This window comes from Malaclemys terrapin, chromosome 3, assembly GCF_027887155.1.
Source record: "Malaclemys terrapin pileata isolate rMalTer1 chromosome 3, rMalTer1.hap1, whole genome shotgun sequence".
NCBI classification, from domain to species: Eukaryota; Metazoa; Chordata; order Testudines; family Emydidae; genus Malaclemys; species Malaclemys terrapin.
Genome location: NC_071507.1, coordinates 3,148,763 through 3,170,116, shown reverse-complemented (window position 1 = coordinate 3,170,116; position 21,354 = coordinate 3,148,763). Strand labels below are relative to the sequence as shown.

Here is a 21,354-nt window from a genome sequence, read left to right as displayed (position 1 = left end):
GGCGGAGAGCGCGGCGCCTAGGTCCGGGTGGGCGCGTGCGGGGAGGGGGGAGTGCGCATGCGCCGACGGGCGGCGCGGGACGCGACGTTTGGGCGGGAGCGGCGCGAGGGGGCGGCGCGTGTCGCTAGGCTCGTTGTGCGGCCGCCGTAGCGGTCGCCTCAGGCCCGTCCCTTCCCCCCTCACACACAGCCACACGCAGGCCCGGATCTCAGGCTTTATTCACAGCTCTGGGCGCCGCGTACACAGCCGGTGCTGCTCCCCTGGGGACGGCGGGGCCCCGAGCTGGGCCGGGGCCTTCTCCTGCCACGTGGCCGCGGCGGAGGGCGCTGGCTGAAGCCTTCAGGGAGCTCCCGCCATTGGGGGGGGCGAGAGGGTCCATCACGTCCCTGCCCCGGCTGCTCGTGGGACGGCTGAAGGCCTCATGGTGGAGCCCGCGTAGCTTCACTGCTCCGGGGCCGAGCAGCAATGTACAGCCCTCATCTGCCACTCGTCCTGCCCGGGTCCCGGAGGTCCTGCCCCACTGGGCCCCGGGTCTGAGAACAGGGGCAGCGAACATGGTGCTACACCCAGCCAGTGACTGTTCTCCACGCGGTAGAGACAAGGGCCAGCTTTGGGGCACCGAACTGCGGTTTTTTTCCTCGTTCAGTCCTAGCTTTTCTTCCACTTTTCCCCGTCCCCAGAACGAAGGGAGGAAACTACATAACCGTGAAGTGCAAAAGACAGATAACACCCTCTTCCCTCCCCTACTTCTAGGGCTACTTCTGAGAGAAGGTGCAGAAGCTGCCGAGTCTGCAAAGCAACTGGAGAGCAGAAGAGGGTGCGGAGATGGGTTGTCACCTCTGGCATTGAAACGCAGCCACTTACTCTGCTGCAGTGCACCATGGAGTCTCATTGAGATCCCCATCCCATAGGGACACGGGTGCACAGGAGTCAAATGACACAGAGGTAGGCAAAGGCTGTAGAAAGAGGCACTGATCTGGACAGGTGACTGTTGGAGACATGGGTATCCGGAATGGAGGGCCCCCCTGCGAGTCAGAGTCTGAAGGCAAGGTAGGGGGTGATGACCCCCATGCAGTGGTAGGTGAGTTTGGACCCCCATTTTCCAGCAGATTGCTTAATATACTGGTAATGATGTCTTCATCTAAACAGGGTTCTGCTAGGAAAGCCACTGTTCCAGAGTTGCCCCAACCCTGTCTTGACCCCAGCTGGCTGTCAGCAATGGGTTGCTCAGAACACAGGGGGACATTAGGAGTCTCTGGTTGCACTTGCTTTGTGTACTGAGATAGGCTTTCAGCCAGGGAGTGGATCTGCTCAGCCAACACACTGATTGCCCATCTCTCTGTCTCTGGAGAGTGGAACACTGCAGGGGACATGCCTGGGGACTGCCCTCCTACAGGGACTGGACAAGCATCAATAGAAGGGCTGCTGCCAGGAGAAAGGGGAACCTCTGGGGAATAGAGCGCACAAGGACTGGAGAAGGGCTGTCTGTAGGGTGACTTGTAAACAGTGAAGGGGCAGGATAGATTCCTCTGCCCAGCAGGTAGGATAGAGTACCCAGTCTCCTGGGAGGGTAACCCAGCTTCTACAGTGGCAGCAGGGAAGCAGGTGGTGAATGAAGGCTGTAGGGAAGCTGGCAGCATCTCCTCCTGATGGGCATTAGGGAGCTGGCAGGGACTATAGTTGGGTACCCCCTGGTTAGGCATTGCTGTCTCCTGTGGAAAGGGGTTTAGCGTTCTTGGCAGTGTCTTGTGCTCTTTTTCTCTGGCATAGTGCCTTGGACTCAGGGCATCTGCAGAGATGACTCCATGCCATGGATTCTGGCCCTGGAGATACTGAGCTTCTTCCTCACTGTAGAAAACAAAAAATGTGTCAGGGACTGAAGTAAGCATTGAAAGAGACCTCCCTGAAGGGGGTCAACAAGGGCTTAGGACCATGTGGGTCAAGAGTCCTAACAACCGCCCACCTCTTGGTGAAGCACCAATCCCTGAGGATGCAGTCTGTTCTGGAGACGCAGCATCAACCTTTCAGCAGCTTACCCAGACAGGAGGAGCTTCCAGGGCAGTCTAATGGCCCCTGCCCTCAGAGACCCCTCCAGCTGGCAACCACCACTGAAAGGACCATGATACTAATACAACATTACTGATTCTGATTTTGGCCTGTAGCAGTCACCATGCTTAATCTTGTTGTTTCTGTCACATTCTCATACTCTTCCCTCCATCTATAACTCCTCTGTGCCCACCAGACCTCTGCCCCTCTCCATTATCTCACACTCACTTCAAAGATTAAATTCATGGTATCTGGTGATCGTCGTTTGTCTGACACAGTCACATGAATCTGATTTCCACTGCCCTCGTCATGCTCAATCTGCCAGCTCTATAGGGCAGGGTTTGGCTCTGCTCTATGTTCTATTAAGTGCCCCACACACTGAGCCTTAAACAAGTGGGGGCAGGTGGTAGCTCCTTAGGGAATAGTTTAGGAAGGACAAGGGGTTGTACCTGAGGCTGAAGTTGGTGCAGGTGATGGTCTCTCTTCCTCTCTCATACTCCTTTGATGCTATGATTTGCACCCATGCCCAGCTCAGGTCTTTGCAGAGCAGGCGAACCACTAAGTGCTGATTGCACCTCCCAGTGTCACACACTGAAATCACAAACACAGAATGATCAGGGCTTCCATGATGGCAGTACACAGCACCATGTCCTGTTCCCCTGGCAGGGTCACAGACCCCATGTCATCCCCGAGCGTGGGAATGCTGTGGACAGAGCCAAAACAGGGCTTCTGATTACTTAAGAAGGAGCTTGGTTTGGCCCAAAAGAAGAGCCCTTAACAGCATATGTGTCAAATTATGTTATACTCATGGCCGTGGAACACACAAGGGCCCCAAGAGCCTAGGTACGGTGGTGACAGGCACAGTACAAATGCACACGTTATAGGAGAGCAGAGCAAGGTGCTGGCCCCAAACCCAATGGCTGCTCCTTCCTTAGCTCATTTCTGGTAAGAATCACAGAAGTGGATTTTGAAGAGGGATTGGATGGCAGAGAGCAGTGGCCTTGCTGACAGGCTCAGGGAGAGCGCGCCATACACAAGGGGAGGGGCTTGGAAGATTAGATCAATGTTTGTTGTAACATAAAACAGAGTGAACTCTGCTGCTTTTCAGAACCTGCTAAAGAATCTCTCTCATTCCCCCCATACGTAGAGGCATTCCCAGCCTGAGCTTGGCACTCACTCAGGCTCTCATGTTGGGCAGCTGCTGATGCAACATCTGTAGGGTGTAGGAGGCTGTACCAAGACTGACCAATCAGCTCCTCCCTCCGATAGCCAAGATGATAAATGACACTGAGGAAGAACAGAAAGGAACAGCATCTCAGTCAACACATTTCTTGGAGATGCTTCTCATCGGTGGAAGGATTAGAGTAGAGAGTGTTGGCTAGGGGAAAGGACAGGCTCTCCGATGTGAGGATAAAGGGAAAGAGGTGGGGAAAACTTGCCCACTCTCAGAGTTTTGGGACACACAGGGGCATAATCTGGTCCTTTCCTTGTTGGTGATGGGGGCAGGAAGAAGCAGGTGGCAACAGACCCTCTCCCTAGTGGTACGGGGTTAGGGGAAGAGGCATGCAGGGATGTAGGGGTCTATAGTTGCAATGCTTGCATATCTGTTTGGTGGGCTGGCAGTGTGCATCCCAGTGAGTGAGACCTGGCTCCAGCACTGCAGAGCATGGATTGTGGCTGGCATCCGCCCTCTGGAGTGCAACTGTAATCTGAACTCTCTTGCTGTCCCAGGGACTCAGTCAAAACCATGCTAAGAGCAGCCACCCCTTACCTCTCTGTGACATCAGTGACCTTCATATCCAGTGTGTGCTGGCTCTGGAATGGGGCATCATACGAAATGCCATCCCCATAGTCAGACAATTGCTTGATGGGAGTGCAGAAGCCAAGGAATGTTAAGATGGAGGAGGAGGTTGTCCCATCCAGAGCGAGGAATCGGCCCCTCACAGCCACAGCCCGATTCCCTCCATATCTCACTCGAAAGGATCTGGATGTGCGCATTTCACTGACAAACACAATTTCTGCAGCAACAAAAAGTCATTGTGTAAATTGTCAGCATCTTCTCCTAGGAAGTGAGCAGCTGCTAGATTGATGGGACAAACTGCTTGATCCCAGTCTATCTCTGGTGAGGAAATTACCCAATATACCACACTGACTTTGCTGTGGGGGGGCGCTTGGAGGGGAAGCCCTACCAACCCGGGAGAAGTTACTCCTGGCAGCAAGAGACTGAATCAAGAGTAACCGTAGCACATCTCTCAGTGATGTGCAGTCTAGATGTACTGCTTCAGCCAGTATTTATATGGGATGAACCCTGGGTAAGACATGCTTCCTGTCCTCTCCCTCCTTAAGCAGGACGGTAAGCTAAGCATTCTGCCTGACCTCCATGTGGAAGCAGTTTAGAAATGGCACTGACCCCAGGGATCTTATAGGAGTCTCTTAGGCATTTCCCAGAGACTTATGGGAGTTTGATCTTTCCTTCCATAATTCTCCAAGGCAACCATGAAGTACCGAACAAGACCTTTGAAATCACCCACAAGACACGGCTAATGGAGCTGTATTTGTATTGTGGGATAAGCAGCCAGAAGGCAGTGCAGCTGAAATGGTTTAGAGCAGCCCTGATGTGGGTACATAATGGAAGTGCACAGATTTTAAATGTGATTCAACATGGACACACTAAGCCACGTGGATTCTGGTTCAAGAGTGGACCTACCCCAGTATTCTTGGGAGATAAAATGTATTTGGGACCCTGATAGGTACCTGTGACCTTCACTCCAGCATCTGCAGGTCTGGGTGGCAATCTGTCCTCTGGAAGGGGGTTTTCGCATAGGTCACCAGAGCACAGGCTGGTACATGGACTAATCCCCCATCACACAGCCCTGTGTATACTCCTACCTCGAGCCCCATGAATAACCCAGCTGTCCCCCATGCATGTATATCCTGTTTTGAGTCCTGCGTGGGCTTACCAGTGCCTGGCTGCTCCTGAGCGGAGTGGAGCTTCTCCTGCACGGCCTCATGTGCTGAGCCATCTAGTAAGTCGAAGATTGAGTCTCCTTGGGCTAGCAACTCCACCTGGTAGGAGAGGGCAAAAAGACTTTATTAGTACAGACACAAACTGGCTCACACTGGCCTGGTGCCACTGGGGTACTTATTTATGTATCACAGCATCTAATACCACAGTCACAGCCAAGGTTAGAACTCTAGAGCTCCTGTCTCCCAGTCCTGTCCTTGGGCCACTAGACCATGCGCACAGTGGTTTTGAATGCCCTGAAAAAAGTGGACAGATGAGCAGAGATCTCAGCGGGAAGCAATTTCAGGACTTCATGTGAGAGAGGATCAGAGCACGGGCCAGACTTTCAGCAGCCAGCAGACAATGTCTCATATTAACAATGTTCCTAGGAAGCAAGTTTCCATTAAAAAAAAACAGGTTCCTCCAACCAACACAGGTAGGAGACAACTACAACTGACCTTGAGAAACAGAACAGGGAGAAGGGATGGGTCTGACATTCCCTTTGTGAAGGAGAGCAGTGAATGACTGCTGAGTTCATAAGCACAGGCTCTCTCACTCATTCATTCCTTACCTCACCTTTCTCTCTCTCCCTCCCTCTCCCGCTCCCAGGATTAAAACCAGGGAACCCTGCAGAGACCAACACGAATAGATCAGCTGGATGAATACAGAAAGCCAGAAAGCAGCTAAGCTGAAGCAGGGGAGCAGTCAGGACACCTCTGCAGCAGATGGAGCTGCCACCTCAACGCATACAGCTCATAAGCAAAAATAGCTGCTGCCAGAGTCCTTGGTTTCAGCCATTAACAGCTGGCAAGGCCGATGGGGGTGGAGGATGGCGAGATTCCAGGTGGAGCAATGGGTGCCTAGCACCTGTAACCATGTGGATTGTCACGGTCAGGGTAACTGTGCCGTTAGCCGGTTAGCGTTGATCACTGCTGGCCCAGGTTCTCATTATCCTAGACCAGCCCTGAACAAAAGCCAAGCCGGCTGCTGTGTGCTGGTATGTGGTGTGGCACTGCACATGAACAGCAGCAGCCTTGTGATGGGAGCAGCCACCCCGACACTCTGTAGCTCTGCAGAGGACTTGCCGACCTGCCACTGGGGAGTGGGAACAGAGAGGGCTGGTGCCTTATACCTGCAACAATCTGAGCTTACCACAGAGAAGCCCAGGAGATGGGCCACGTTCTCAGAGATGTAGGCCAGTTTGCCCTCTGCAGAGAGAGCAATGATGAACCCCGGCAATGAGGACAGCAGCTCCAGATCTGGCATCGTGACAGGAGCACGTCCAGATGAGCCTGCAAAACCGAAAGAGCAGCATAGAGCTTCCACAGCAGTTCCTTCTGAGTGGGAGGGGCAGGAACATCAACTCGCCAAGAGAGAGGTGCCACCTGTTGGGTCGCCAAGGGGACTCCATTCCCTTCCAGGCCAGTGTCATTATTTCTATTATAGTAGTGCCCAGAGGCCCCAGTCAGCATCAGGGCCTTGTAGCGCTGGGTGCTGCACATGCACACAGAGTTAGACGCAGTCCCTGCCCTGAAGACAGACAGACAGTGGGTGTAACGCAAACAGGGAGGGGCAGGTACCAAGTAACAGTGATGGAAACACCTCTGATGGTGTGAATGTCCTGAGTGCCAGGGTTCCCCATTTCCCAAGGGAGGCTGTTCCAGGTGGCCAGACCCATCAGGCTGCAGAAACCTTTCCTGACATTCCACCTGCCTTTCCTGACATTTTATTCCATTGTCCCTGGTTGCACCCCCTTGAAGCCCACCCCTCCTTGAGATTTCCAAGGCTGTTACACCATGGCTTTTGTTGCACTTGTCTGAAGAAAGCCACCCTCAAACGGAGGGAACCTTTCTGGCAATGAGGAGCTCAGAACTGAACAGGCTATTCCTGGTGTAGTCATGCCAGAGCAAAAGGCACGGTCATCTTACTTGCTCTGCAACGTGATGACTCTGCAAATGCAGCCTTGGGGAGGAAGAGAAGGGAACCAGAAAGCAGTTTGAGAAGGTGTGTGCCGTGGTTCGTGGGAGCAATAGCCATGTCCAGCGCATGATCTGGGGAACAGCTGTTATGCACAGTATGGCTCTGCCTACTTGAAGCAGGTATGAGACCTAATGAAGTGGGAGGTTCTGGGAGCTAGAGATCTGCAACCTGCTGGGAGTGCAGAAACGCAACAGCAGGGACTACTTCTGCCTGGCTGTGAATGGGATAGCTGCAGGGCTGGATATTTACCTGGACAAAAGAGCTGTGCCCCACGGATTTGGAGACAGACCAAAGCCATGGTGTGGAGGTACGAGAGCCGCTCCTTCTCCTGTGCTGAGATGGGCAGCAGGGAGCGCAGGGTCTGTAGCTCAGCATTGATCTGATCCCGACGAGCCTTTGAGGCTCCCTTTGTCGACCTGCAGAGAAGCAGAGTTAGAAATTGTGAGGAAGGCGGGAGTCCCTGCTCCGGGGAGGTGCCCTGGGGAAGGGAAAAGGGGGTAATTCATTTGTTTCCCAAAGCAGGTGTGACCCCAGCTGAAGAGAAACATTGCAACAGTTTCCACTCCATGACTTCCATTAAAAAGCTACCAGGTGATGGGAAAATCTGCATCACATTGGGCTCGGACATTCCCATCCCCAGATAAAACACACAATGCCCCATTCTGAGTATCTGATCTGCACACAAGTCAGGGAATTCTAAGCCATGGTCCCCATGACAACCATGAGCAGTCACTCAGGGCAGATAATGTGACAAAACACCAAGTTGTGCAAGGGATCACTGCTGTGGCAACCAGAGGTCCCCTCTGGATCCAGGCTTCTATCAACTCAGAATTCAGGGCACACTAACTCTGATTTTTGCATTTAGTGCAAAGCAAGTGACAAGAAGTGTGGACTACAGCAGGCAGATACCACGGACCGGCCCAAAGCACATCCATCCCCCTTAGCCCCACCGCCTTCCCTCAAGGTGAGCTCTGCAGCAAGTGGCCACGAGGTGGCACCCCAGCCACATGCAGCCCTAGAATCCCATGAAGGCCCCAGACGGGAACAGGAGCAGGGAGATTGGGGATACCAGGCTGTGGTATGGCTTGAATCACCAACCCGAGGAAACGAGAGCTCAGAGGCAAGGGGTCTGAAGCAGTACAAGCAGGAAAGGCAGCAGCCACTCAGTGGGGCCTTCCTGCAACTTCCCCACTCTCTTGGGACACAGTGCTGCCTGCAGAGCTGGCATAGTGCATGTCCCTAGGCATGGGTTCATCTCCCTGCTGAGCGCTGGCCTTCAGCCATATCACCACATCACTCATGGGCCAGCCCGTGGCAAATGATGCAGTCATGCAGGCAGCATGTTTCAGCTCTGAGTAGCTCTGCGCCAGCAGATAAAGCAATCGCTTTACAAAAGCATTGGAACAGTCTGAGCCTGGAATGTTGTTATGAACCACTGACCCCCATTCACTGGGATGTCCCGTGATTACCTGCCCCCCAAACAATTGAGGGGTGCTCAGTACAGGCCTGTTCCCCTCATGATTCAGATCCCCACACCAACCCCTGCCCTTGGAGAGAAGGGCTAAACCTAATCGATACTGGAAAGTTTGCTGGTATTGCTATTCCCGGCAAACTGCCCTAGCTTCTAATGGCAAAGGACTTTTGCCACATAGCTTAGTCTGGTTTGCCAAGTAAAGTGAGCTCTCCCAGGGCATATCTTCACTGGCAACATTAAAGCACTGCCGCGGCAATGTTTTAACATGGCTTGTGTCGTCGCACCTCCACGAGGGGCGTAGCTCCCAGCGCTGGTGCACTGTCTACACCAGCACTTTACAGCGCTGAAACTAGCAGCGCTCAGGGGGGTGTTTTTTCACACCCCTGAGCGAGGAAGTTGCAGCGTTGTGAAGTGCCAGTGTAGACAAGCCCCCAGTCAAAGGAGTTTTATGCCACTGTATCTATACCAGGGCTTTGCCCAGCATAGAAATGTTGGCACAAAAATCCCACCCCAACCAGCACTGCTGCACCAGCAAAAGCCTCTAGTGTCATCCTGTCCTAAGAGGAGCGTGGCTCAGAGCAAGCCCGCCTGGCAACAGCTGGGCACAGAGGGACAATACACTTGGCAGAATATCCTGAAGAAGCAAGTAGGAGATTGTGGGGGAGAGGAGGACACAATTCCCTAAATACAGTGAGGTTGGCTTTGGTTCTAGGAACACAAATAGAGCCATAGGCTGCCACAGGACCTTTGTGTCATGAATGGTTTGTAAAAAGTGACAGAGGGTCCTGTGGCACCTTATAGACTACCAGACGTATTGGAGCATGAGCTTTCGTGGGTGAATACCCACTTCGTCAGACGCATGCTTATGCTCCAATACATTTGTTAGTCTATAAGGTGCCACAGGATTCTTTGTCACTTTTTACAGATCCAGACGAACACAGCTACCCCTCTGATACATGAATGGTTTGGTAGCTCTGCTCTCTCCATTTGGGTATGACAGAGAAGAGAAAGGTCCATCTACAACCTGGGGAAAGAGCCCAAGCAGCGAGACTCCGAAGGGGCAGGGCACTGGGGCCTGGCACAGGAACTAAAGCCCTTTAACTTAGCCCACAGAGAACCAATCTGTCTTCAGTCCATGACTCCTACTTGCCTCCCCAGCCCCCTCACTGCTCTCCCCAAGCCCCTCTTCGCCTAACTGCTAACACCTTAGTTCCCTGCCACACAAGCTCAGATACAGTCAGAGCCTAATTTCATAGCCTTCACTCCCGTCCCCCTGACTCACATGTAGGGCTAAGAGAATAGGGCAGGGCAGGAGGGTGATGCCCTTTGATTCTACAGAATCAGAGAGTACAGTCAAGAGGGCCAACATCCAGCCCCGCAGCATGTAATGGGACAGCATGTCCACCCGGGCAAAGGAGAGAAGAGGGAGCAGGATGGTCTCTAACCTGAATGGCTTTGAAGCGCTGGGCTCCATCCCACTCCTCCCTCGGGGGTGGCTCATCTTCCTCAGCGGCCTGCTGCAGTGGTCACAGAAGATGGTCATGGTCCTGGCCTGCATGAAGACATGGTCACATCAGAGGGACAGGGCTGGGGAGAGAAGCTGAGGGGTTGCTGTTGGGGGGAAGGAGCAGCCATGCTTGGTCTCTTTCCCTGAAGCCTGGCTCCAGATGGCATGGAAGGATCCAACAGCAGGAGACATCCCCCATGCAGCAGAAAGCTGCCCCAGCGCTGGCTCTGCTTGTAGGGGGTCACTGACACACCAGCTCCCCACTGGGTGGAGGGAGAGGCCTGGGCTCTGGCAGGACCCCATGGGATGAGGGGAGGCAGAACCCCTGCACACATAACTGGGGCTCAGAGCCCCACTCATGGGCTGTCCGAATCTGGCAAAGTGCCTCTTACCTCCTTCCCCTCTGGCTCAGTCTGAACCCGCTGACCCCCTCCTGCACTGACCCTCCTTTTGTATTCCCCCTCCTGGGGCGAATGGGGGCCTGAGCCAGGCCAAACAGGATAAAATTACCTCTTGTGACGCAATTCTAAACAGCTCTGGGCTATTTTTAGAAAGCAGACTTCTAAAAATAACCCTCCATAGCCTGGCTGCAATCTGATAGGGGAAGCAATAAAAGGAAGCCTGGCTCTTTAAAACAAACCTGTCAGCTCAGCAGGAGAGGGAGGGCAGGAGCATTGGAAAGAGAGGTCAGTCAGTCCCCCCCACCCCCTGCTGTCCTGGTGTGATGAAGGCTTTGGCTGTCTTCCCATCATCTGTCTCATCTGGACCCACCATACATAAGGCCCGAGATGGGCCCAGCCAGTCAGTTCAGCCCAATACACTTCATTGGCATCCCAGGAAATGTGTTTTTTTTCCTGCAAAATGTATGAGACACGCTAAGCCTGGGGATCGCTGTGGGAGCAGACTCTGGTGTGCCAGCTGCAGCCCCCTGCTTGGGGTGTAATCCACCTGTCCCTTGCTGTTCCCAGCTTGGGGTAGGCTGGTCTGCAGTGCAAGGCTGTCCCCTTTCTCCCAGTCTCTCCCCCACTGGAGAACAAGTAGCAGCTGCATCATCTCCTGCTGGAGAATTGGCACCTGTGACTGGAGCCTTCCTGCTGGTCCCTACTCCCATTGTGGGTTGGCACTCACCATCTCCCCCATGGAGAACAGATCTGCCACTGGTAGCAAATGCACCTCCTGCCCCCCCAGTCACCCAGAGAAATAGGCACCAAAACAGCTCAGAAATGTTCCCAGAGCACTGGATGCCGAATGACAGCTTTGCTCTGTGGCATAGCACAGGGCAGAGAAATCAGGCTCCTACACCCTGTCAACTGCAGCACAGGCCCCAGGGTGCCCAGTGGTTAGTGCCAACTGAAAGCAGGGGCCTGACAGTGACACACGAAGGCACCACTCCAAACCACTTTGTGGCAGAGAATGAAGGTGATAAAATATACGACTTTTAGCTCCCACTGCCCCATGCCCACACCCAGCTCTGCTCCTGCAGGACGCTCACAAAGGGCACTGACCCATATTCCAGCACTTTGGGAGGTTCGAGTCAATGATGGAGACACTACAGTACATCCCTGGCTGCAGAGACAATGGCACAGGAGTTTATGATATGGGGCTTATTGGAGAGGGTTAAAGACAGTAATTGCCAGAACCATTGACAGCCTCTGTCATCCCACTGCTTTTTATGTAATTCACAGGCTGGAACTGCCTTGCCCACCTCGAGCGTGGCATCCAGACGTTATTAATAGTACACAGCAGCACCACACCACGGCTTAGGACATGAAGAGAAGGATGAGCCCAAATTCAGTTCTAACTACAGGGGGATGGACTTGAGTTGAAATCTGGCCAGGACACCCAGATTAACCTCTCAACACTTACACAGTGCCATGGGATCTTTACTAGCTAGGCATGCTCAGGGCCTCGGCTTTATATTTCATAGGAAAGACAGCACCCCTGCAGCCTTCTGCGGCACTGGCTTCAGGAGAGTCTTGGAGTCACCAGCCCCTGGATTTTCCCTCAGTCTCCCATGCGTGTACTGAACCAGTCCTACCCCGGGGGAGAGCTGGTCAGATCAGAGCCCAAAGTTGTCTGGGTGCATTTGGGAAATTGCCATTTATTGGGCCTTAGCCCATGTGCCCCTTAGAAAGTGGGCACGAACAGCTGGTTTTAGTTTAGTCTGGCTCTGGTATTTTTTAAGTGCCTGTTGCCATGGCACCCACCATGCAGTAGCCAGGTGGAGATCTACCTTGACTCACCTCCTCTGGTGTAAGCTGGGGAGGGTGAAGTGGAGAGAGGTGGGGGAGGCCTGGAAGATTATTAGCAGGGCACAGTGGTACAGTGGAACTACTTTCCACAGCAACTATTTATTGTCGTGAACGACCGCACTTAAAATCCCCATTCCTGTAATGCCAGCCAGCGGGAGAGGAAATGTATTTGGGGAGTTTTCACTGCCCTAGAGGAGGCCAGCTCCCCTCCCCAGACCTTGTCTGTCCTGCTGTTCTTGAGGTACTTGGCTCTGGGCCTCCATCCCCCCATGTGTCCCAGAGAAGAGTGACCCTGGGGCCAGCTCCAGGGGCTCATCTCCCCAGGTGTGCGCAGTGCAGTCGCTGTTCTCCAGGCAGCCATCACAGCTGGGCCACCCTATGCCCTGACTTGAAGCCAGCCCCCAGCTCTGGCTCCCCAGCCCCATGGAGCAGCACAGGGAGCATGTGCTGGAATTCAGTTGACTTTCCTCAGGGAGAAGCTGGGGAATGGGTGTGGGCAGATCCCAGCAGAGCAGAGAAAATAGGAAGCAAAGGACCAGTGCCTCAAGCAGAGAACCAGAGATTCCAGGGTGAAATGCTGAATTCTGGGGCAGCTTGGGGAAATGCCCAATTCCCCAGAGATGGCGTCTGAGCCGACAGGGCCCTGAATGACATGCAAGTCCCAGTTCACACCTCTCAGAGCTGCTGTCTCAGGCTCTCTACAGACTCAGGCAGGCAGCGCTGCATTGGGTACACGCAGATCACTTTCATGAGGTTCTCTTCACAGCATAAGGGCCAGAAACTTGTGTTTAAAATGGATACAGATTCTGGAGTCCAAAACTGCAGCAACACTCCAGCCCTGTGGCATTCCAGACCTGGCCATTAGGAACAGACCCTTTAGTGCCCACCTCAGGCTACTTGGAGCGGGATTAAAGGGAGCGATGGGGGCAGAGCAGGACTGCTCCTACTGTCTAGGTTCTAGAGCTTTATGAGGCCCAGCAGTTTAATGTTAAGGTCTCCTGGGACAGGTCCCTCCTTCCCTGCAGTTGATTTCACAGCTCACTAGCAGCAAATCTCTTACTGTGTAGTTTAAAGGATGCCCTCTCTTCTGTGCCATTGTTCCTAGTTACTCCTCCTTCCCCCAACACTCCCCGACCAGTTTCTCCCTCTCTTTGGCAGCGAGACCCTTTAGGTGACTTATCGCATCCCCCTTCAAAGCCAGCCCCACTTCCTCACTCCCAGACTAGATAGCTTCAATTCATCTGGCAGCAGGAGCAACTCCAGGCTGCAGCCAGCCAGCTCCAGCCTCCAACACAAGAGCGTGCAGGGCTCAGGCTGATGGAGCCCCCACCAGATGCCCGCTCTGAGTCACACAGAGTGCAGCTGTGGGGGAGGAGGAGCAAACTGCCCAGAGGGCAAATGAGGAGACATGAGGGGAAATGAAGTGAACAGGGAAAGGAGAGGCAGCAACAGATGTGCCAGGGCAGAGTGAGCATCAGACAGGATGGAAAGAACTGCACCTGCTTGCCAGGCCATAAGGAAGGACTCTGACAAAGCAACTGGGACCCACTGTGCCAAGCTAGCTTATCCCATGGTCCTTCCTTCGAACCAAACCCAAAGTGTTACCACCACACACTGTAGTGGCAAGATACTTTGAGATACCAGGCTCCATCCTCCTCTCCCATAGCAAATGCACCCATCTACCCTCTATGTCTGAGAGACATCCCACCACGTTTTGTATTCAGTTACTTCAGTACTGAATACTGCTCCCCTTCCATTGTAAGGCTTCACCACTATCGGAATGAAAGCTCCTCTCCCTCCCCCAAATCTGCCCACCACGTCCTGTCAGCATTGAACTCAGATGGGTGGTAGCTGTGTCTCCATCAGTGGGAGCTGCTGGATCATGGTATTTCTTCCTGCAGAGCACCCTGGCTCCAGCCTTGTCCTCCTTACACCAGCAGCTTTGCTCACACTTGGCCTGGCAGGATCTTTATAGATTTCAGTACCCAAAGGGACCATTAGTCATCTAGTCTGTTCGCCTACATAACAGGCCAGAAAACCTCACAGTGACGCCTGCCTCAAGCCCACTAATGCATGGTTGAGTCTGGTGTGTCTTTTAACCAGACATCCCATCTCCATTTAAAGACAGCAAGTGATGGCAGGGCCGCCCAGAGGATTCAGGGGGCCTAGGGTCTTCGGCAGCGGGTCCCGGGGCGGAAGAACCTCCCACCGCCGAATACCCGGAGCGGAAGAAGCTCTGGGGCCCCCCGGAGCAAGTGAAGGACCCCGCTCCAGGGCCCCCGAAAAACTCTTATGGGGGCTCTTATGGGGGCCCCTATGGGGCCCAGGGCAAATTGCCCCACTTGCCCCCCCTCTGGGCAGCCCTGAGTGATGGAGGATGTAGAGGTGCCTTCCTCAGCTGCCCCAATGGTTAATGACCTTGACCATCACCTCCAGCTTTGGCTCCAAGCTGCTAAAGTCATAGCAGCAGTCCCGTCGCTCACCATGTGCTCCCTCACAGATGAGGGCTGCTGGGAGTCCTTGCCCAGGACACAGCAAGCACGGTCTAGGCTTATGGCCATATCCTCCCCACAGAGCTGGAAATCTCATCCGGGACGCTCCTGCACTGCCCTCCAGGCTGCAGTCCGACTTCTCCCTCACTCCCTCTCCAGCCTATTCACTCTTCTCCACCTGCCCACTTTCTCTAGCCCAGATAATGGGACTGCTTCCTTCTTTCGCTCACAGGTCCGAGAGGCACTCCTCTTTGTGGCTGCTTTCTCCTTTGCGGTGGAAAGTTGTTTCCTTAAGGGACTGGATGACCTCAGTGCAGTGACAAGAGAAGGTGGGAAGGAAAGGGCAGCTTCTCTTCCCCTGTAACGTTCACCACCACATTCACACATGCTGCTAGCATCAGCAGGACCGCAGGGACTCCTCCCTGGCCCCCTCTGCCTGGGGTGACCAAGTCAGCTTGTGACCTCAGCCAGATCTCGTTGGGTGAATCTTGACAGCCAGCTCTCGCGGATTCCCTTGTTTGCCTTTGCCAACCCCACTCCTTGTGCCAGTCCTGACCCTGAACTCTTTCTTCATACTCCTCCTGGGTCTACAGGCTTCTCATCCTTAACACAACCCCCATTAGCCTGGCTTCAGCCTCACCTCTGCTGCTGTCCTCTTGCCTTCACTAGGACAACTCCCTTCTCTATGGCAGCCCAAGGATGCTACTACTACTACTACTACCATCTCATGTGGATGTGGAAGCACCCCTCCCCCATCAAATCCTTCCCCCACCCCTCTCATATCAGAGGACAGTGCAAAGTAATTTTGAAAACCCTTATCTCCTTCCCCAGCCTGTCTAGCACAGACCTCTTCTCTGCCCCTCACCTTCTCACTGAGAGACCTTTCTCTGCAGCTCCTGCCATGGGGATCAGCTCCTTTGTCCCTCCCCACTCTTCAAGTCTCACCTGAAAACCTTACACTTGCTTGTAATCCTCTCTTCACTGATTAGCTGCCTCATTAAGGCAGAGTCTTTATTGGCCACAAAGGCCTTTGCACCAGGATTCTCTGGTGTACAGTGTGCCGTCTCCTACCCCATATCATGCCAGCTCAAGAATTACACTCCCCCCTCCCGGGACTGCAATGGCCCTGGCCGTCCCTTCCCCAAACAGTGGTTCTGCCCAGACATACCAGACAATGCAGGGTTGGGCTGGTTTTAAATATTTATAGAAATCAAAGCTGCTGTTTTACACCTGGAGCTGGGCAGTGGCACCGCAGCCCCTGGGCCAGCCCCTCTCCCGTCAGGCACAGATCAGTCTATTCCACTCAGGCGTGTGTGCAAATGTAAAATGCAGAGAAGCCCCTCTCTTGCCTGCCCTGACAGGTTGGGATCTTCAGCCTCAGCACCCCTCTTCCAGCTGAGACCCTGGCACCAGTAGGAGTCCACGCCACCATAAGGCATTGCTGGACTAACGGATGTAGGTCCCAGGGGTCTCTCTGGACACTCCCGGTGGAGGGTGAACCCTGCCAAGTTTGGAGTGTGCAGGACCAAGCCCATGTGCCAGCAGCGGCCGTAGAGGGTTGTGTAAGAGAAGCTGGCCTAGAAACAGTCAGTTCAGCCACTGGGATTGGTGATAAGGGCACTGAGAGTGGCTGGGCAGGAGAACAGTAGAGCCATGCAGAGTCTGTGCTGCTCCAGTTAGTAATCCTGGAGAGGTGAAGCACACGCTGCTCCTGCAGCCAGCTAGTACTGAGCATTTGTTAATCCGGTGGGGAGGTGCAGCAGAGAGAGACAGGCTGCTGTTGCCAGCAATGAGAGTAGGAACAATTGGCTTCTTCCTCCTTGGAGCCTGCTACCCCCGTCTGCCTGCACACTGACCTGTGCCAAGTTCCTGCCAGGGACACAGATGAGAACAGTACGGTGAGGGCACAAGGAGGCAGGTGACAGGAGGAACAACAAAGCCTTTGGGGAAGAACTTGAGCACAGGGCCCTTCCCTGAAGAGGCTAAAGATCCATGCAGACCCATTGAGATGGCAGTTCAGTCTGCACGGCGGGGCAGAGGGCAAGGACAGGCAGAGAGGGGACCGGGCGGCAGGATTATCCGTGGGAGGAAAGGATGGGGCGGCTGATGTTGCTGTTTGTTGTCATTGCTGTAAGCTCCCATCTGCAAAAAACACAAGATGCCTTAGAAAGACAGACAGAGGCGTCCAGCTTCCCCATCTGGTGCCAGCCCTCATCCCCACCAGGCCTGTGTCCCAGACGTGACCAGCTGGGGGATTACACCTTAGTGTGCTGGGGTTGTTCGTGGGTGTGTGTGCAAACTCCTGGATGAGGGAGCTGGGCATGGGGGGCTCCAAAGAATCCCCATCAGGCGTTTATTTGGCAAGCCAAGGGGTGGGCAGACAGGAGGAGGTGGGGCATTAGGGGCCTGTGTGGGAGTGTTGCCCAAGGATCTGAGAGCACAGCGCCCAGCCCCCATCAGTGTGTGTGACACCTTCCCAGAGCCCTCCCAATGGTGCTATTGCCCAGCTAAGCAGATCCCATGGGTGAGGCTCCCTGACCAGCTTCCACCGACAGCTGGCTTGGGTCCGGGAGCCTGGGGCAGGCATGCTGAGAGGCTGGGTGCCGGAGAGCTGGAGGAGCAGCATCCCTACCTGATGTCATGTGGGAGGCAGGACTGGTCCAGGCTGTGCTGAATCACTGCCAGCTTACACAGGGTCTTCAAACTAGGGCCTATGGAGAGAAGGGCACACAAGGTGTTAGTGCTGCCAACATCCAAGAGAGAGATGGAATTGCTCTTGCTTGGGGGAAAGGGGGAAAAAGGGCAGGCACCAGTTCAGGGTCCAGATAAACTACCATGGGCAGCAGCCACATGGGTGTGGATGGCAAAGATCTCTTAGGCTACTTGTGCAGCCTGACGGGGGCAAACCAGAGGCTGCACCTGCGTGGAGCAGGACTTGCTTGGTGTGAACCAGTCTAGCTAGAGACAGAGCAGCTGCAGCCTTGCTCCAGGGCCTGGGCACCTGCAGGTCAGCTCCTATGTCTGTATATAGGCTGCTAGAAACAGGAGGAGGTGTTCTGGAGTGCAGAGCCCCCTGTGACTCCAGCGGGAGCTGCAGGAAGCACTGCGCTTTTAAAGTCAGGACACTTATTAGGGGCCTTGATCTGGCCATAGGAGCTGGCCTTCAGGTCCCAGGGTTGGGAGAGCTGGCTAGAGGGCAGCCTAGGACAGGAGGCCACACCCATGGTGAGGAGATGCTCACGTACTGAAGTCCAGGATGTAGAGGTCCGAGTGATCCATCAGGTCAAATTCGTCCCCCATTCCCTCCTCCGGAGACGGGCTGTGGGAGCCAATCAGAACAGTCATTGCAGCAGTGCTCCTCATGTGGGCTTGATGTTGCTCTGATTCTAGGGGTTAGGGAGGGACCCTGGGTCCTACCAAGATACGAGGGACTGCACAGCAGAGCTGAGCTACCAGGGGCCTGGGCTCATCCCCTCAGCCTCCCCCACAGGTCCTTGGCATTTAGCTTCCATCCCTGCCACTCTACTGAGGGGAGCCATACCCTGGCACCAATCTCTCTGCCCGCAGCCTCCTGGATTGCCTCCACAGCCTTCAACAGTCCTTCCTTCCTGTGGCACCTGACTGGGGCTCAACTGGCTCCCTTCCCACTTCTAGCTCAGAGGTTCCCCTAAGACAGCTTTGCCTCCTTCTCCCACATTAGGGGCCCTGAAGGTCTCATCCTTAGTAACCCTTCCCACCCGCCTTCTTCGGGTGACCACCTGGATTCACATCCCCTCTATGCCAACGAAGCCTATGCCTTTCCCTGCTCCATTCAGTCCTGTACCTGCAATTGTCTCTTAGCTGGCTGGCCGCCAACTCAATCAGCCAGGCAAAAAAAGCAAACCCTCTTTCCTAGGAAACCTGTCCTTCCCCGCCCCATCACAGCCAAGAACGCCACCTCTCCCAGTTGGGAGGAGGCTTCCAGCCTCCAGCTCAGATTAGACTGCTCAGTTATTCAGGCCGACTGCCAAATCCTGCTGGTTCTTCCTCCATCTTCTCTTGGAAATCTGGCCCGCTTCCCTTTTGCCCAGGCTCTGTCATCTGCTGCACCTTCCTCCTCCCTGGCCTCCCAGCTCCCTTTCAAGTCTGGCCCAAGAGCTGCAGGGAGAATCATCTCCATTCGCTGTTTCAAGCCTGTCACTCTCTCAGGCCTGCACTGGCCTCAGTTTGCATCATTCAGACTCCTCATTTCCTGCCTTCAGAACTCTGCTCCTGCCTACAGCTCCCCCACTACCCTGCTCCCACCCCATTGCAGGGACCTCTCCTTCACTTTGCTTCCTCCAGTTAGAACCTGACTCCTAACGGAGATTTAAGGTGCATGAGAAAGATGTGTCTGTACCAAAGTCACTCCTGCTTCTCCCCAACCCCAGATCAGAGGCCTCAGCCTTGCGACATCCTCATGCAGACCCCTCTCTCATTTCAAGTGCAAGAGGATCTGGCAGGAGCCTGTTCTTACACAGTGCTGTGAACATGGCTGGCCCTTTGCAGACTGGTAATTGTCACACGCTAGAGCTCAGAGCACACACACAAGCCTGGGCCCCATAATGGCCCAGGGCAGGAGCCACCTTCAAGCTGCTGGAGACCAGGCAGCTCTCGCCTGAGGGAGGAGAAACCCAAGCATTCTGGGAAGGGGACATTGGGCTGGCACAGAATACAGATTTGTTTGCACAAGCATCTGCCCAGCCTTCTCCAGCGTCTCCCCTCCCCTAACAAGCCATGCTCCTTGTGCTGCCCCCACAGCAGGTGGGGCCGGATGTTCCAGCACCAGCTGGAGAACTCATTACCACAGAAGGCCAGAGACACCTAGCAAGCAGCTGACTCGGGAGCAAGACCGAAAGAATGGAATCCGGGGCTGATGTCAGGTCACTCAAGAGCAGCAATATTTCTAGGGCTTTCTCTGCAGACAGAGTGTGCTAGGAAACCTGGGCAGTGGCAGCTTTAAGGAGATGTTGGTGCTGTGGGAGGCAGGCCTCTAACACAGGTTTCTCTGGAAGAACTGTCAAGCAGCCAGGAATTTAAAAAGGCCACACTGAGGAGACCAGCCAGCCTCTGCTGACCCCCAGTGCAGAACAATGGTGGGAGTAGTTGGTGCTGCATAGGCCACCCCCCCACAGACCTAGGGCCTGCCCCCATCCCCGTCAAGTGAGCGGATGCAGAGGGAAGGAGCAGGACAGGTCCTGGAATGGAATGCAGTGAGAAGCAAGAAAAGAGTGCCGGGCACACTGGCTCTAGGACGGATTATTTACTCCCCTTCCATGAGGCACAGCACACTCAAGACAGTCCAAGTACGCGTCATTAAAGCACTTAGAACAGTGGTCCTATAAAGAGACCCAACCTTAACAATAGCGGAGCTGCTGCTCACTCAGCTACAGCAGTGAGGAAACAGGCAAGGGCTGGGGAAAGAAGAAAAAGCAGTAACAGTAAAATTTAAAAGGAGGCGCCAAGGTCAAAACTAACCGAGACTAGGAAAAATTAACAGAGGCTGATAAACACCTTTCAGGGAGAACATCAGGGAATCCTTCCACCATCCCCACGTACCTACAAGGGCTAGTACCCAACCCTCACATGCTCTTCAGGGAGGGTCCTGTCTTGTTAGATGTCTTGAGGGCCTGCCACGTTTTTGGAACATATGCAATCAAGTGGAGAACTGGAAGCCCAGAACACTCTGGGAGACTTCATAAGCTTGCTGCTTGTTTGCGGTGTGCAGCTGAGTCCCTGGGTCTCCATTTCCGTTCCTTGGGCTGCAGAGACTTTGCGGGTAACAAGTAAACAACATTTTCTTTTCCTGCCGGTCACAGGACAGAGAGCACTGACCCTCCCCGGGATGAAACCAGCGCATGCAGCGAGCCAGACAATTCCAGAGGTAGAAGGGCTGCTCTTGTAGCACTCTCAAACACAGCTCCCTAATACTCTCCCCAAAGAAAGGTGCTTTTGGTGCAAGACAAAGGCTCCAGATTGCGACAGGCCAGTGAAAAGAGCAACTGCTGAGCTAGTAGCTATCAGGACTTCCCCAGAGCCTCACACTACAGTTCTGTAGCTACCAATTGCTAGAGCCCATCATCTTAGGGAAAATGATTAAAAATGAAAAGCTAGATTTTGCAGACTAGTGAAACGTGGCCAAGTGCGACACCCCTGCTTAAGTATCTAGGTGCCAATGCTCCTCATGCAGACATCAGCCCTGGCCCTGGCCCTCTCCTCCCCAGGAACGGCATTGCTTGGCTCCAGAACATCCCCAACTTCTTCAGCAGAAAACGCGAAGGCGCATTTGCGATGAAGGTTTGCCGCATACTGAAACGTGCATAAGCAGGGCCCGGCTGCCCACACTGCCCTTCCCAAGAGTCCCTGGCCGCTCTTAGCAAGTCATATGTATAGGGCCTTTATCACTTTCTGGGTCTCAAACAGCTTCTCTTCCTGGTTACAGGCTATTTCAAGATGCATTTCAGCCACTCCATTCATATCCCAAAAGGGGGAAGCCGGACAAAGTTATAAGCAACTGACAAAAGGGAATTAGGCTAGAAATGCTCATACGGCCTTAACCAGGGGGTCACTGTAAGCGTCAG

At 54.1% G+C, this 21,354-nt stretch overlaps 2 protein-coding genes across 3 annotated transcripts in view; both read right to left on the bottom strand.

Annotated features, from left to right (window-relative positions):
* Positions 1–207: 207 nt before the first annotated feature.
* Positions 208–16,002, bottom strand: LOC128833830 (neuronal PAS domain-containing protein 4-like). Its single transcript, XM_054022009.1, has 9 exons — positions 15,924–16,002; positions 9,950–10,056; positions 7,280–7,446; positions 6,203–6,342; positions 5,007–5,112; positions 3,818–4,064; positions 3,224–3,333; positions 2,496–2,637; positions 208–1,848 (listed from the first exon to the last, which is right to left on the bottom strand). The coding sequence occupies exons 2-9, from the start codon at positions 10,045–10,047 to the stop codon at positions 861–863; spliced, it is 1,998 nt and encodes a 665-aa protein (XP_053877984.1). The 5' UTR covers positions 10,048–10,056; positions 15,924–16,002; the 3' UTR covers positions 208–860.
* KLHDC3 (kelch domain containing 3) overlaps positions 15,943–21,354 on the bottom strand; it is a 32,080-nt gene continuing 26,668 nt past the window's right edge. For both annotated transcript variants that reach the window (XM_054022013.1, XM_054022014.1), the window contains 3 exons: positions 18,001–18,074; positions 17,388–17,466; positions 15,943–16,897 (listed from right to left, as the gene is read on the bottom strand). In XM_054022013.1, the coding sequence (XP_053877988.1) occupies positions 16,831–16,897; positions 17,388–17,466; positions 18,001–18,074 (220 nt within the window). In that variant the 3' untranslated portion in view covers positions 15,943–16,830. The remainder of the gene's footprint in view (positions 16,898–17,387; positions 17,467–18,000; positions 18,075–21,354) is intronic.

Bases quoted from the DNA above. Each gene is read 5' to 3' on its own strand.
- LOC128833830 (XM_054022009.1), bottom strand. From the start codon at position 10,047: ATGACCATCTTCTGTGACCACTGCAGCAGGCCGCTGAGGAAGATGAGC. The intron at 6,343-7,279 runs GTAAATATCCAG...TCGGTTTTGCAG, and splicing joins GGCACAGCTCTTTTGTCCAG to GCTCATCTGGACGTGCTCCT. The intron at 2,638-3,223 runs GTGAGTGCCAAG...TTGTGATTTCAG, and splicing joins TGCCCAACATGAGAGCCTGA to TGTGTGACACTGGGAGGTGC.